At 46.3% G+C, this 17,116-nt stretch overlaps 1 protein-coding gene across 6 annotated transcripts in view; it reads right to left on the bottom strand.

The window, feature by feature from the left end:
* The window catches only part of MIA2 (MIA SH3 domain ER export factor 2), a 68,345-nt gene that overhangs the window by 37,582 nt on the left and 13,647 nt on the right, over window positions 1–17,116 (bottom strand). For 4 of the 6 annotated variants that reach the window (XM_048855942.2, XM_048855943.2, XM_048855944.2 and 1 more), the window contains exons 5-7: window positions 10,301–10,528; window positions 10,086–10,186; window positions 3,000–3,131 (exon numbers count right to left, since the gene is read on the bottom strand). In XM_048855942.2, the coding sequence (XP_048711899.2) occupies window positions 3,000–3,131; window positions 10,086–10,186; window positions 10,301–10,528 (461 nt within the window). Of the gene's footprint in view, window positions 1–2,999; window positions 3,132–4,480; window positions 4,900–6,661; window positions 6,813–10,085; window positions 10,187–10,300; window positions 10,529–17,116 lie in introns of those variants that run through there. The other 2 variants (XM_048855947.2, XM_048855946.2) reach the window with 2 other exon arrangements.

Here is a 17,116-nt window from a genome sequence, read left to right as displayed (position 1 = left end):
CATGGTTGTTAAGCCACGGCGCCTCTTTTTTAGTTCTTTCACTGTGTTTTTTTAATTTGGGGTATACATTTCAGTTGAGTCTCTATTATGGTGTCTTTGAAAAGTGTCCATGCAACTTGCAGGGATTTCACTCTAGTCACTGTACCTTTTAATTTCTGTTTAACTAACCTCCTCCTTTTTGCATAGTTCCCCTTTCTGAAATTAAATGCCACAGTGTTGGGCTGTTGAGGTGTTCTTCCCACCACAGGAATGTTAAATGTTATTATATTATGGTCACTATTTCCAAGCGGTCCTGTTATAGTTACTTCTTGGACCAGATCCTGCACTCCACTCAGGACTAGATTGAGAGTTGCCTCTCCCCTTGTGGGTTCCTGGAGCAGCTGCTCCAAGAAGTCATTTAAAATATCGAGAAATTGTGTCTCTGCATTTCATCCTGAGGTGACATGTACCCAGTCAATATGGGGATAATTGAAATCCCCCACTATTATTGAGTTTATTTTGATAGCCTCTCTAATCTCCCTTAGCATTTCATCGTCACTAACACTGCCCTGGTCAGGTGGTCGATAACAGATCCCTACTGTTATATTCTTATTAGAGCATGGAATTACTATCCACAGAGATTCTATGTAACATGTGGATTCATTTAAGATTTTTATTTCATTTGAGTCTACATTTTCTTTCACATATAGTGCCACTTCCCCCCGGCCCCAACATGACCTGTTCTTATTACAGGGAGATAACTGTGTCAGTCACTGAAACAGGACATGATGCTTAATGGACTAATGTCCAAACTAAAAATATTGTAATTTTACACACATACAGGAGCTTTTTTGCAGACATAATTTCTGCCTCACTGATGGAAAACAAAAAGACCTACATGTAACACACAAACATCAAATGATGATATTTTATTTTAGGATCAAAGAGATATTAGAATTATTTTCAAACAAAAAAAAGATGCTGCAACTCAAATGATGGAAGTTATTAACACTTTGTATCATATCTTCAAAACACAGGAATCATTACATTTACCACTGAAATGTAGCTATTTCTTATGCACAGTGCTGCAGCTACTTAAAAGCAGACAGACACTACACAGTAGTTCAGGTCAGCAAGTTAAGAATATTTAATCTATTTTGAACTGTAGGGAGAATTTAGGATGTTATTACTCTGACTGGAATTTGACCAGAACAAACAACAAATCTTGCACAAAAGTGTCATTAGATTTTCAATAAGTTTGTGTGGCCAAGAACCTCTGTATTATGTTCCTCTAAAAGAGCAGTGCTCCCCAGCAACATATTGAAGCATTGGTTCAGTAGTGCAACATACTAAATCACCAACATCACTTCCTGAAGCATCCTGAACTGTTCTAGGCAGTCTCCCATCCAAGATGGGCCTGCTCCTACTTATCCTATAATATATGTCAAGATCACAATCCTAGCTGGTATAGCTACAATCAAATATAGTGAAGTACCAAGAGATATGGGAGTAAAAATACCCACAAGATGCTTAAGGAATAAATGGGAAACTAAAACATGCAGCTGTTATTTTGGAAGCTGGCTTTGAAAATTTGTCCCATAAAATGAGAAAGTAGAAAGGGGAAACTTTATCACTGTTTAATTTAATTTGCTGTTATAAGGTGAATATGCATTTCACATTAAAAGCAATGTTCTTTCAGCAAACAGTCAACCACTAAGAACCTTGACAAGAAGGCTACTACCCAATTTTCCTCCAGTTTCAGAAAGAATATCATCAACTGTATGACCAGCTGACTTAAAACTTTATTGTGACACTCGCAAACCAGGTCAGATCAGGGCCACAGGCCAATTCACTTGTATGTTAGTGTAGATCAAAGCAATTATTAAAATGTAAGTGTGCATTCAGATATTTAAACTTCATGAAAATTAATGGGTCATTACTTTCATTGTTCTCGTTTATCTATTCTTGTTATAATGTAACAGCAAACATTTACATGTGTATATAACCCTGTAACTAAATTACCCGTCAAAGAAATCTTATGAAATAGTAATGAAGGACTTAAGGACTTTAATAGAATATGTTAATTTCAAAGCAAGTCAAGGACTCTAAGTGCATTCCTCACTATCTGTCATCAAAGAAAAAAAGTATTTGGGTCCAGACACTGTCAACTAGCTAGTAAAGAAGATATAAAAGATGGATTCAAGGAAAGATCCTTCATCTCTGGACTGTTTGGATTCTAACAGAGCAGAATAACTGAATGAGAAGATAGAGTTATTCTGGATAGCCCTGAAGGACTTTTGGGAAATTGGCAGTTTATTACATCACTGACACCATTTGGAGTGACAAACTGTGATTTACTCATTATATTTTATCTGCTTTAATCTCTCAATAACTCTCATTCTTTTTTCTTACAGAATAAACCAATGATTAGTTTACTGCAAAATTGGCTACCAGTATTTTCTTTGGTTTAAGGTCTGGAGTACCAATTAATCTGGGGTGAGTGACTGGCCTCTTGGGACTGGGAGAAACTTGATGTGGCGGGATTTTAGGTTTAAATAATCTTTGATCACAAGTCCAGTTTGTCTGGGTGGTAAGACAGACTGGAAAGTCTAGGGGACTGTCTGTGACTTGATGGTAAAACACGTATAGTGATCCAGGAGTTCACGTTTGTTACTGGTTTAGTGAAATCTAATTATAGAACATACCACCAGTTTGGGGTGTCTGCCCTGAGATAGGTTTCAGAGTAGCAGCCGTGTTAGTCTATATTCGCAAAAAGAAAAGGAGCACTTGTGGCACCTTAGAGACTAACAATTTTATTTGAGCATAAACTTTCTTGAGCTACAGCTCACTTCATCGGATGCATTGTTAGTCTCTAAGATAGGCACTCACAGTTGTGAGCCACTCCAGACAGCGTGACACCTATTTTAATTAAAAATTCAAACTGATGAAATGACAATTTTAACCAATTTTTTTAAATGCAAACCATCTACATAAATCTGTACTTCATTTTGGATACTTACTGATTGATAACTCCTACACAGAAACAGTAAGACTGTAAAAACTCCAACAACTGCAGCACAAATCACTATTTCCCATGGGAAACCATAAAGATCAGGACCAGGTCTCATATCTTCAGGCAACGCTGTCACAACCTTCAAAAAAAATAAAAATAAAAATAAAATAAAAAAAAAATCAAGCATCAAAAAATCAAAAGTAGTTAAAAAAAAAGGGACAGATTACCTATTATTTTTGACAAATGCAGATATTACTTATTGTTTACTGAGTCAACTGTGAGACTATAAGACTCTTTGTTTATTTACTTTTTCAAAACCCTGAAAAGTAGCAAATGTTGTCAGAAGCCTTTTGTTTGGTTTTTAAATCTTTTGTTTATTTAGCAATCAGTGTATAATATAACCGAAGACACATATGGTACGTTGAACCAGAAGAGACACAGCTTTTTAAGTTTTCCTTCTGAACTTGTTGTTTACGGAAAGGGTCCTTCATGAGGTACAGTAGTTTATATGTAAAAGCGTCAGCATTAAAATAAAAAAATGTTTACAACATAGTTGGTGGACAATTTATAGTGACAGCTAAAGATATGCAAATAATTTCTCTGATTGACTAAAATATAGCATAAGTATGGTTTTAGAAAATAAAAATAATGGTTCAGTGTAGTTTACTACGTAAAGGATTGTGATTTGCATAACCTGTGTTCTACATTATTTGTAAATAGATATGTATACATTATTTTCTAAACAAAACAAAAAACAGCCTGCTTAATGCAGCTCACCTTTCCATATACAACTATTAGTGTATAATATTTTATTCACTAAGCAGAAAAGTCTTAAACTTTGAGTCTTTCAAGCTGAGGTGCTCTGTCTGCACTTGGAAAGAGCAGCATGAGGCCTCCTTTGATACTGTTAAAAGGAAAATAGAAGCATGTTTTCCTTCCATATTTGAGACTATATTTCCGAATTTCACAGACCTTAAAAATGCTTAAATTTAACAAGTCCTATGCCTCCTCTCAACCAAACCTCACTATGTTTCCATTCCATTATTGTGCCCTTCTCATCTTGATTTTCCCTAAAAGTTGTCATGATCCCGGGTCCTGCAAGCTGCTCCTCACCAGGAGGCCCCTGTGCGGGGCACCTTGCCGAACTGGGGCCTAAGCCGGACACCTGACTTTTCTAGCAAAATGTAAGATATCAGATGACAAGGTTCGCAGCAGATTAGCTTCATGTAAATGACAAAACACAGGTTCTGGTGAGTGGGTCACCGAAGCGCAGAGTCACGTTGCTTGTCGCAGTGAAGCAGCTTTCGTGTTAACGAAAATCCTCCCTCCCTCAGAGCTCACACCTCCCCGCCCCCAACTGGGGAAGTTTCACAATTGAAGAGTCCAGGAGAACCAGGCCGCAAAGCGGCACCGTCCCTTGACACCCCGGCTTTCCCCAGCCCCAGCCCCCCCGGCCGGGAAGCTCGCTGCCGCCGGCCCCGCACTCACGCTCCGCGCTCGCTCCAGGACCAGCCCGCAGAAGCGCTGCACTGTCTCTCGGAAGCCGCGCCACAGCCCCGCGGCTGCAGCCTCCCGAGCATCCTGGCAGCTCTTCCCGGCGGCCATTTTACTGCGGCAGCGGCTGCTCACGCTCTGGGCGGCGGCGATGGGGCAACCGGCGCTCAGAGCCCATCGCCGACTGCAGGAGCAGCAACCCCAGCAGCCCCCACGTAACTTCCTGCCGGCGCCAGCCTGACAACTGAGCGGGCCGTACCACCGCCCCAGAGAGGGGAGCGGGGCGAGACCGTGGTGCCTCGGATGGGGGTGGGGGGGTGGCGACTGCCACCGGTGGGAGCTCAACATATGGGACTGCCCCCAAAACAGGGGCCGAGCCAGGCGGCTCCATTCCGGGGGGCAGCGGGGATGCCCGGCTAAGCCAGAAGAACAGAGGGAAAGAAAGAAGGGCGGCACCACTGCGTGACACAAGCGGGGGATGGAGGGGGGCAGAGGTTGCTGCTGAGCCCCCTGTGGGGGGGACCCGCATTAGCCCGCCGGCTAGGGTGACCAGATAGCAAGCGTGAAAAATCGGGACAGGGAGTGGGGGGTAATAGGCGCCTATATAAGAAAAAGACCCCAAAATCGGGACTGTCCCTATAAAATCCGGACATATAGTCACCCTACAGCCAGTGCCCCCCACCCCATTGTGTGCACCTGCAGCGCAGACGGGGGCGGGCCACGGACCCAAGGACACACCCTATGTTGGGATCTGCAGACTCAGGGGCCACCCCTCTGAACGTCAGACGAGGGGTGGCTCTTTAGCCTCCATTTTAGGAACAGTGGGGGCAGGCTCCTGAGGAGATGCCAACGTGTGCCTCCATTTGGGGCTGGGCAAGACACTGGCAGCCCTGGGATAGCACAAGTCATGTTAGCAGGATTGTGCTGGGCAGGTCCAGGGAAACACAAGCAACCTGTAACAAGTCTTCGCTCCAAGTCATGAGGGGCCCATTGAGACCATGCCTTGTGACTCACTAAGTCATTCATTAGATGCCCATGTCAGCTACCTGCAGTTTGTTCTATAACAAATTCCTTCTAGGGAATAAGGGGGTTAGTTTTATATATTTATTGGGCTTGTGGGGGTCTTATCCTCTGTCCTTTTTTCTCCCCATTGATATCTTCAATAACCCCACATCCCAGTGGCCAACTTAGGAAGGCTACATACAGTTCTCTTTAGAGCCTATCAAACTAATATGTAGCCTCTTCTAAAATAAATCATTTGAGAGCACTGAAAGGCACTTCACACTCCACAGGGCTCCTAGCCTGAGAAGGTAGGAACTTGAGCTCAAGTCCTCTGTTTAGAGGCACACTATTCTGTTAACTAGACTGCTAGCCTAACCTAAAATTTGGTTGTTTAAACATTTTACACACAAATGTATTCCTTCACAAGCAAAACAAAGCCTAGGCCCTGCTTTATCCAAGCTGTTGTAACCCATCTTGCTTGCTGAACTTCAGGAAATGAACCCTAGTGTCAGCCAGTGAGAGTTTGGGGAGAATATTCTCTCCCAATGCCTACCACAACTTTATATACAGGAAGCAGAAAACAAAGGGGAAAAAATCTGGAGGGAAACAACAATTAAACTAAGCAAATAGGGTGAGAGGATAAGAAAAAAATAAAGGAGAAATAGAGGGACGCAATTTGAACACCCCATTCTGAAAATATTTCCTTTCCAGCAGAGTTACTACACATCTTCAAACACTTATCATACCCTAATGGAGCTAAGCTCTACTAAACGCTGACTCTGGACAGTTAAAATCTCAAGCCAGTGCAAAGAGCCCTTCATAGACAGATGTTAGAAATTCTACACTTAACTCCAAAAATTGTTGGAAACTGCTGTTTCAGGTGGAAATGTTTGAATACAGTTGGCTTGGTATTTATAACTTACAATGTAAACAGAATCCTTTCCTCACAAACTAATATAGCCCACTCACCTTTCAAACATTTAAAGAGATACAATTCAGAATAAAAACAAGATAGAAAGTGATTAAAGAAACCAAAGGAGAGATCATCACACAACAGTACAGGTTTAGAAGTATTTCCATGGCAATCTCACAATCATTCCTCTGTGTAGTACTCAGTGGATACAGAACCAATCTCTTCTTAGCTAGACTTTAACTACTTGTACAGAAACTTACCCCTTCCTTTGTTTTGGATGTTTCCATTGGTGAATCAAATATTGTAATCACATAACAAACATTTCTATTAAAACTATGAGCTTAAAAATATCCCTAGTTTCTTAAGGAAAGTTCCTGATCCAGTCAGAGAGACATCCTGCACTGGTATGTTTCCAAATGGACAGAGATCCTGTTCTGACATTTCTGCAGTCAAGGGAGGGGGGGCCAGAGGTGGATTAACGACTAACAACAAAGTTTCTCATTTCATGGCACATCATGTCTCCTTTCCTTTGTAAATATAAATTAATTGACACTATGTGTTTTTAAAATTCTAATGCAAAGAAATGTTATATTAGGAAGTCTAATATATACATTTCTTATTGTTTTATAAAAGCTAAAGTACACCTTTTAAAAAATTGACCATATTGTGGGCCCGTAATACCACGTGTTGGTATTACACACTGAAACACAGAGGCTGCAGAAAATATTGATAAGCCATATCCTAGCTACGTGGCATTGTAATTTTACTTATTTCATTATTTCTGTAACTTGATTTCTATATTCCATTGGGATTATTTTCATTATAATTATGTTTGTAAATCCCAGCTTTTATAAAGGTTGACTCAGTCATTCTTTGTATGCAGCAACATATGCAATTTGCATCTTTTATTGTGAAAATCTAAGAGGAAGGAAAAATGCAATACAAGGGAGCAGTTGGTACCTAATGATGGGAATTTGAAAATAGCCATTTTATTTGTACTGAACAATAAAAATTTGAATTTTAACACAGCCTGTAAAGCGTGAATACTCTATGTATCCCAATTAGACATTAAAGTCTTAATTTCTAAAGAAAACAAATTATTCATGTTTCCCTCTCACGGTTCATGTATTTGCCATGATAAGCATGTACATGTATAAGCATGTAATAATTAATCCCAGTGTGTCTCAAACTTTAAGACCTTGATTATACCACATCTAAACCTCAAAAGTTCTTGGCATATGACCTCTTCAGATATGCTTCTTGTATTTGTGCCTCAAGAGTTCCAGTGTCCTCCTTACTTTGCCCCCTCCATCCCATTTATCTTTCAATCCATAATATTCTCCCTTTACCTGTCAAATTTCCACATCCTCTGTCTTTCCTCTGCCTCTCCAGATCCCCTTTCCATCCCTTCAGTTATCCCTGTCTTCACCCCCTTTGCTTTGTTTCTCTCAGATATCCCTCTCCAAATGCCCCATGTCTCTGCCTACCCCTTCCCACCTTCCCTTTTCAAGCCTCTCCTACCCAGTTTCTGCCCCACCTTCCCTGCTATCTTCAGAATATTGCACAACAGCTCCCTTCACTTACCAAGCTCCCAGCCTTCCCTTACTCTCAGACCTTCCTTCCCCCAAGTCTCCCCTCTACTCTCCCTTCTTCTCTTCTCTCTCCATATCCACCACAGCAAGTTTATCCCATACTTTCTTTCTTCCCTTCCCCCAATCCCCTTTGCTTCTTCCATGTTCCATCTCCCCAAGGGCCCTCACTTCATTTGTTCCCTGCAGTACCAGCCCCCCCAGCTCAAGGCACAACCTGTACTGGTTCCTCACATCTCCACTCCCCAACATTCCTCGCTGTATCGGTGCCCTTCCCTCGCTCCACAAGATCCCTCTGTCCCCAGTGCCTCCCTCATCAGCTCCACAAAGTCTACCTTGTACCAACCCCTCAAGCAAATTCCCTCTTGTATCTGTATCCCCCAGATCACCTCTTCCCCACTGTTCCCACATTCTCTCTCTCTCTCCAAGGACCCCTTGGACTTGTCCCCACTCCCCAGCCCCCCTAAACCTGTCCCTCAATTCCTCATTCCCTCCCTCTCCAAAGATCAGACCCAACATCTCCATGTCTCTCCCTGTACCAGCTGCCCTCTTGCCCCCAATGTACCCCTCTCCAAGCTCCCCTCTGTCCCACCCCTTTCTCCAGCTCTCCCAAGCTCCCCAAGTCCCCCTCCAAGATGCCTCCCATGTTCAAGGCTTCCACGTTCCCCCTCCAATGTCCCCTTTGTACACCCCCCCCCCCTCAACCACCCCTGGCCTCTCTTCCCCCTTCCCTCCCCAGAGGAGAAGCAGCAGGAGTGGGAGCTGCTGCTGGTGGGTCATGGGTGCCTCCCTGCCTGTCTCCCACGCCAACTGACAGGGGATGAGAAGGGTGTCCATGCAGGGAGGAGACTCAGCCAGCTCCCAAGTCTAGCTGCATGGGGACACAGTGGCCCCAGTATCAGGAAGCTGCACTGCAGCTGACTCTTCCCAGCTTGTCTTTTCTGCCTGATTGTACACGTTTTACTGAGGGGTTATAAAGAATAATTTTTTTAAATCATCTTGTACAGCATCTAACTGTGGCCAGTGTACCTTCAGTTGTACTTCTACCACAGTTTGAAAACAGGTTTCAGAGTAGCAGCCGTGTTAGTCTGTACTCGCAAAAAGAAAAGGAGTACTTGTGGCACCTTAGAGACTAACACATTTATTTGAGCATAAGCTTTCGTGAGCTACAGCTCACTTCATCGGATGCATTGTGTTTTCCACAGAATGTATCCAATGAAATGAGCTGTAGCCCACAAAAGCTTATGCTCAAATAAATGTGTTAGTCTCTAAGGTGCCACAAGTACTCCTTTTCAGTTTGAAAACAGTTGACTTAATCTATATATTGAAAGAAGAAAACAAAATCTATAGTAACACAACTTGCTGATGGCGAGATTTTTCATTTGTAGATTTTGCAGCAAATACAAAATTATAGTTCCCACACCCACTGTGCCTCACATTTTATATTATTTTATATATTGTACTAACTTTCGTACATTGAATATGTTCACAAGAGGACCATGTTATGTTGCTGTGGGAACCAAAAGTTTAAATTTCTTCGTTCTGGTACTGTATGTGTAAAATCACTACTAAAAGATTGCAGTACCTTTTTTTTTATTTTTTTATTTTTTCAAGGCCCAACCCAGCTTTCATTTAAATCAAAGGGAATTCTGCCAGTGACTTCAATGGGAGCAGGAGCTGGCCATGGGTTTCCTTTAAAAAAATAGATAAAAAATGCTGGTGTGTTTGAGAAGTATGTCTTCTTGGCTGTTCAATAAACCCACATTTGAATGTACAGTCACTAAATGCACAAGGGAGGATTCTGCAGAGGCAATGGGAGCAGCAAGGGGCTGAAGAAAACAGCAGCTAATGTGGCATTTCCTGCCCCTTCCCCTCATCAGTTGGGCATCAGGTCTCCCTGTGGCCAAGTTTGAAAATTCTGGTCTCCTTAAATGCTTCCTCAACATATAAACAGAGGCCACACTGAAGATACCTACCCCAATTTTGCTGTCAGTTCCAGCTCCAACTCCAGATGAGTTTCAGAATGTAATAAACAGCAGAATCGGGCTCAATTTCCCTCTGGTGGTGTTAAAACATTAAAGAAACAAAATCTTACCTTTTTGCTAACAGTTGCCACTGCTGAAAATACAGATTTTACAAAGTCACCAACATCAAGACAATCAAAATGCAGGAGAATCTGATATATCCAGTCTTCTTCTGTTAATTTATAAGGAAAGAAAATGTTTTGTATTATCATGTTATCTTGTTAATAGCTCCATTTTTATTTTATTTTTTTAAGATTGCAATCTTGTTTTCAGATCAAACACTTACCATTATTGGGAATGTAGTTTTGAATCAGGAAAAAGATCTGTGATAAAGGTTTTTTAGCATCTAACTGAACATTTTTTGCTGAATTGTACATTTTCTCCTGAGCATTCACTGGAGCAATTGTTATTGCTTTTGAATGTTGGCCACTGTTACGTTCTTTATACAAAGCTGTATGCATGTGATGGTCTTCTTTTGGAGCTTTGTCTGATAATTTTCTCTCATCAGATATATCTGCAAACAATTGTGAAGTAGAATCACGTTTATTTTCAGCCTTCTCATCAAGAATATTTTCTGCATGTGAAATTTTATAAGATTATTTCCCACTATGTTACTAATTTGGCTTCTGAATTCCTCCTCATTTTCAAAGTCATTTTCAAAGTCAGACTCTCACTGGCAACTGCCAAAAAACCCCAAAACCAAACCCCTAAACAAATGGACAACTGATTTAAAGGGTTACTCTTCTGATGTCACCATGTGACAAGACAATATAATAAGTGACCTGGCAGGAATATAAGAACACTTTCAGGACAGGGTTATATTTACATAATGTGTATTATATCACTGTAAATCTATATTCTAAAATTGGGCCAAATTCTGGTCTTAGAATGGGGTTGCATGGATGTAACTGCAGACAAAAAAAAATGGCTACATATCTTTCGTAACTGTTCTTCAAGATGTGCTGCTCACGTCCATGCCATTCTAGGTGTATGCACGCCCACATGCACGGTTGTCGTAGATTTTTGCCTTAGCGGTATCCATAGGGTCGGCAGTGGCGCTCCCTTGAGTGCCACACTATGCGCCAGTATACCAGGCTTCGCTGACGGTATGCCTTCTCAGTTCCTTCTTGTGGGCAACACCGACAGAGGGGCAGGAGGGAGGGTAATGGAATGGACAGAGCAACATCTTGAAGAACAACAGTTAGGAAAGGTAGGTAACCGTTTTTTCTTCTCCAAGTGCTTGCTCATGTCAATTCCATACTAGGTGACTCACAAGCAGTTTGCCAATGGAGGTGGGCTCAGAGTTCAAGGTCTTGCAGCTTGCAGCACTGCCCTGCCAAAGCCAGCATCATCCTGGGCCTGCAGTGTCAGCACATAATGAGTCATAAACGTGTGTAGAGATAACCAGGTAGCAGCTCTACAGATCTCCTGGGCTAAGAAGGCTGCAGATGACACTTGTGCTCTAGTCGAGTGCACTTTGACTATTGCCAGTGGAGGCACGCCCGCCAGCTCGTAGCAGTACCAGATGCAGGCTGTGATCCTGGACGAAATCCTTTGAGCAGACACAGGATGACCTTTCATCCTATCTGCCACCACCACGAACAGCTGCATTGACTTAGGTAACAGCCATGTTCTATCGATATAGAAGGCCAGCGCCCTTCTGACGTCCAGGGCATGTAACTTGTGCTCCTCTTCGGCTTTATGGGGCTTCAGAAAGAAGATCGGTAAGAAAATATCCTGGCTGGTATGAAACTGGGAAACTACTTGGGCAGGAATGCCGGGTCTGGCTGCAGCTGGACCTTTGTAGAACACTGTATAGAGTGGGTCTGATGTAAGCACTCTGAGCTCAGACACTCTGCGGGAGGCGGACATAACCCCAACCAGGAACGACACCTTCCAGGAGAGAAGAGAGCAGGAAGCCAGAGGTTCGAAGGGAGGCCCCATGAGCCTCGACACCACGAGATTCATATCCCAGGGAGGGACAGGATCCCATCATGAGGGTAAAGACACTCCAGACCTATCAGACACCGGGCCATCATGTTGTGAGCGAAGATCAACTTGCCTTAGAATGGAGGGTGGAAAGCCAAAATAGCAGCCAGGTGGACTCTAACTGATGACAGTGACAAGCCCTGAAGCTTGAGGTTCAGGAGATAGTACAGGATCACCTGCAGCGAGGCCTGCGAGGCCTGGACGCCCTGATCCAAGGCCCAGCATGTGAATCTTTTCCATTGTGCCCGATAGGTCACTCTGGTGGAGGGCTTTCTGCTACCCAGCAAGACCTGTTGCACACAGGTCGAGCATTTCCGCTCATCAAAATTCAGCCATGCAGCAGCTACACAGCAAGTACAGCACAGCAAGTACAGCTACACTATCAAGTACAGCACCTCCAGGAGACTGCTGTGGTTCTGGGACAGCAGGTCTGGCCAGAGAGGGAGTCTCAGTGGCTCGACTACGGAAAGGTCCAACAGCATGCTGAACCAGTGCTGGTGAGGCCCCTAGGGAGCTATCAGGATAACCCTCGCCCTGTCCTGCTTGATCTTTACAAGGACTCTGTGGATCAATGGCACCGGCAGGAAGGTATAGATCAGGACACTTCACCACATAAGCAGGAAAGCATCTGACAGGGAACCCCTGTCCGTCCCCTGGAGCGAATAGAACACGTGGCATTTCCTGTTCTGGCAGGACGCAAACAAGTACACCTGGGGAGTCCCCCACTTCTGGAAGATCATACTGGCTGCCTCTGGATGGAGTGACCACTTGTGGCAAGACGAGAAGTTCCCGCTGAGGTGATCTGCTAGCACATTCTTGGTGCTGGGCAGGTGCGCAGCTACCAGATGAATGGCATGCTGCACACAGAAGTGCCAAAGGCTGAGAGTTTCTTGGCAGAGGGCTGACAACCTGGCTCCATCCTGTGTGTTGATGTAATACTTCACGGTGGTATTGTCTGTAGGTCCTGCACCACCTTGCCCCTCAGGTGGGGCAAGAAAGCCTGGCACACCAGGCGAACTGCTCTGAGCTCCCTGATGTTGATGTGGAGGGCCAGATCATCCCGCAACCATCAGCCCTGAGTGCTCAGCTTGCCCAGGTGTGCTCCCCAGCCCAGGTCCAAAGCATCGGAGACCAGGGTCAGTGATGGGGAGAGGTTTGCGAAGGGGGCTCCCTGCAACACGGACCCAGTGTCCAACCACCAATTCAGGGATAACAGGTACCCTGACCACCCGGTCTAGATCGTATCTGTTGGGGGTGTAAACTGATGCCAGCCACACTTGTAGAGGCCGGAGGTGGAGCCAGGCATGACTGATCATGTGTGTACAGGTGGCCATATGACTCAGCAATTGCAGGCAGGTGTGAGCTGTGGTGAGTGGGCAGCTCTTCACATGGGAGATCAGGTCTGACATGACATGAAAACACGCCTCTGGAAGGAAGGCTCTGGCTCACATGGAGTCGAGAACCGCCCCTATGAACCCTATGCGCTGGACCATCCTTAAGGTAGATTTTTTCTCATTTATCAACAGGCCCAGGTCGAGGCTTCTCTGCACTTGGTCCTGAGACCTACCCTTGATGGGCCAGTCGTCAAGGTATGAGAAGACGTGGACCCCTCAACGTCTGAGGTAAGTGACCACCAATGCCATACATTTTGTAAAGACCCTTGGAGCCAATGAGAGGGCAAGGGGAGTGCCTTAAATTGGAAATGGTGTTCGCCCATTATAAAACGGAGGAATGTCTGTGACTTTGGAATATTGAGATGTGGAAATAGGAGTCTTTCAAGTCGAGGGCAGCGTACCAGTCTCCCAGATCCAGGAAGGGGATGATGGAGGCAAGGGAGACCATGTGAAACTTCAACTTTTTGAGAGACTTGTTGAGGCATTGCAGGTCCAGAATGGGTCTGAGGCCCCCTTTTGCTTTTGGGATTAGAAAGTAGCAGGAGTAGAACCCCTTTCCCTTCAAGTCCTGAGGGACCTCCTCCACCGCCCCCATGCGCAGGAGGTTCTTGACCTCCTGAAAGAGGAGTTGCTCGTGAGAAGGGTCCCTGATGAGGGATGGGAAGGAGGGGGGATCAGAGGGAGGGGTGACCAAAAATTGCAGGGTGTAACCATGAGACACTACATCCAGCATCTAATGGTCCAAGGTGACTTGAGACCAGGCAGAACAGAAGGCACAAAGATGGTTGAGGAAAGAGCAGGGTGGATCCTGGAAGGTGACTGGGGCGTCGCTCTCAACCGCACCCTCAAAACGAGCGCTTCTGGCACCCAGCATGTTTTGCCGGGCCGGACTGCGTGGGTGAGCGGGAGGAGGAAGGGCGGCGGCGACTGAAACTAGCGTCTCTGCCTCTTCTTCTTGAAGATCCCTGGTGACACTGCCAAGGCCTAGTCAGCAGGGGCGGCCTGAACTGCTTTCTCACAGGCTGCAAAGTATACATGCCCAGAGAGCAAAGGTTGGCCCTGGTTGTCCTTTAGCCCATGCAGCTTCACATCCGTCTGGTTGGAAAAGAGACCATTCCCATTGAATGGGAGGCCCTGGATGGAGGTCTGCATTTCCTGGGAGAGACCTGCAGTCTGAATCCAGGAGCTGCACCTCATTACCACCACCAACACAACCACCCTTGCTGCCAAGTCCACCACATCCCATGCCATCTGGAGGGAGCACCTAGCAGCAGCAGTGCTCTCCTCCACCAGAGTACCAAATTCCTGGGCCAAACCCTGTGAAAGGGACTCCTTAAACTTATGGAGGGAGTCCCAGAAGTTAAAGTTGTAATATCTCAAGAGGGCCTGATGGTTCACCCCCCAGAACTACAAACTGGTTGTTGAATAAATCTTTCTTCCAAACAGATCCAACCGTTTGGCCTCTTTATTCTTGGGGGTCAAACTGGTATGCCCCTGCTTGTCTCTTGTGTTGGCCGCAGAGAACACCAGCGAGCTGTGTGAGGGGGAGTATAGAGGAACTCAAACCCCTTGGTTGGGACAAAATACTTCTTTTCGGCCCTCTTTGAGGTGGGAGGAAGGGAGGAAGGAGTTTGCCAGAGACCCATGCCAATCTTAAGGACACTGTCATGCATGGGTAGTGCAACACAGGTTGGGGTAGAGGTTGACAGGACATTAAACAAAGTGTCAACCTGCTCAGCCATTTCCTCCACTTCCAGGCCCAAGCTCTTGGTCACCCGATGCAGCAGGGCCTGGTGTTCCTTGAAATCGTCCATCGGGCTGGCCCTTGAGGGTCCCACAACTGTCTCATCCGGGGACGAGGACGATGATTGCACCACCCAGGGGAGGTTCCAGGGCATCTTTCCCCACAGGGAAGGGAGGCTTAGGGATGGGCGCCATTCCCTTTGCCTCGACCACCGAGTGTGCCTCCTGCACTGAGGCCAGTGCCATCAGTGCCGCCAGCTGTTGGTCCAAGGCGACAACTGATGAGTGGTGAGAAGGGGGCATTGCCACAACCGGCATTCCCCATGCATCCCAATAAGGCCACTGCGCTGGCCACTGGCCATGCTGCCAAGTTGGCGCCATCAATGTCAATGCAGCCTCGGGTTCCCATTCATGCTGGTGCAGTCAAGATGAGGGGCTGAACTGGGCTTCCATGCCGGAGGACTCCCCTGCCGGTGACCACAGTGGGGCCATTGATGCCTGGCTCTGCTTGCTGACCATTGCCTTTGGAGACCAATGCCCGGAGCGAGGTGATTGGTGCTGGTAACAAGGGGACCGGTGCCGATGCCAGGGGGACTGGAGATGTGACGGAGAGCACTCTCACAATACAGGCAACCAGGACCTACACCTAGAGGACGATTGGTGGGAGGGCGAGCGTAGTCGGTAGAACGGAGACCGGCTTCTTGCTCTAGGTGATCTGCATCAAGATGGCGGCGACTGTGAACATGGCTCCAGTGACCAAGGATGAGCCCCAGAGTGTCTGGGCTGCAACTCCAGCAATCTGCGGCATGGAGGTAGAGAGTGCTACTTCGTCTCGGGGGATCAGTGGTGCTCCACTGCCCCCTGAGGGGTCTTAGTGGCTGGCTTGTCCTCAAGGGCAACCTTTGCTGGTTCCTGGTCACATGCTGCATCGGCAGCATCAGCAGAGGCCTGTACTCTCTTGGTGCTGGGGGAGCCTTTGAAGGCGTCGGTGCCGCCAGGGTTTTTGGTCCCATGCTGCTCCTGGGAATCGGTGGTGGACGTTTCACAAGGTTAAGGGCCCCAGCTGGGGTGATGCGAGCACACGGCTCCGGAGTGGCCGGGCAGCCTGAAGTGGGTCTTTTGCCCAATGACCCATGGCCCGTTTTGCTTGGTGCTGGGGAGCCATGCTTTTTAGTCTTCTTTTTGGGCACCAGCAACGGGGAATGGTGCTGGGCAGAGCCCAGTGCCAGGGGCACACTGTGCACCAAGGCCAAGGTACTTGGCGAGTCCTAGAGGGGCTGCATGGAGGCCGGACGCAGGGTGGACTCCATGAGGAGAGCCCATAGCTGAATATCCCACTCCTTTTACATGCAGGGCCGGAAGTTCTTACAAATTTGGCACTTGTATCTAATGCAGGGGTGAGCAAACTACAGCTCGCGGGCTGCATCCAGCCCATCAGACCTTTTAATCCAGCCCTCAAGCTCCCGCAGGGGAGCGGGATGGGGGACTTGCCCCGCTCTGCCTGCCTGGCACTCCCCAGCCCCCCAACTCACAATTCCTTAATGAGCACCATCTTCCTGCATGCAAAACCACACTGCATAGGCACGATTGGCACTGCTTACCTAGACTTCACTGCACTGTTTCTGGGATCAGAACACTGCCCCTACGTGGCAGCACACCCAATCCCCGAAGCGCCAGCCTCCTGGCACCAGCCTCCGCCCAAACTAGCCAATGATCAAGGCCAGCAGTTTCGCAGGGATACCCCCCTAATCGAGTCCAATTAGGAACTGCAAGCTCCTTCATCGACCAATCCCTGAGGCACCGCTCCTCTGAGAGACTCACCTCATTCCTCATCAGCCAGTCACCACAGCCCAGACCCTCCCGGTCTCCTATGGCCCCACCCTCGAGGTTTTATGTTTATTTCCACTAAAATGTATCTTTATTAAATACAGGTTTCAGAGGAACAGCCGTGTTAGTCTGTATTCGCAAAAAGAAAA

The sequence above is a fragment of the Caretta caretta genome, chromosome 6 (genome assembly GCF_965140235.1).
Source record: "Caretta caretta isolate rCarCar2 chromosome 6, rCarCar1.hap1, whole genome shotgun sequence".
NCBI lineage: Eukaryota > Metazoa > Chordata > Testudines > Cheloniidae > Caretta > Caretta caretta.
Note: the sequence above shows the minus strand (reverse complement) of the source record. Positions and strands in the feature narration are given on the sequence as shown.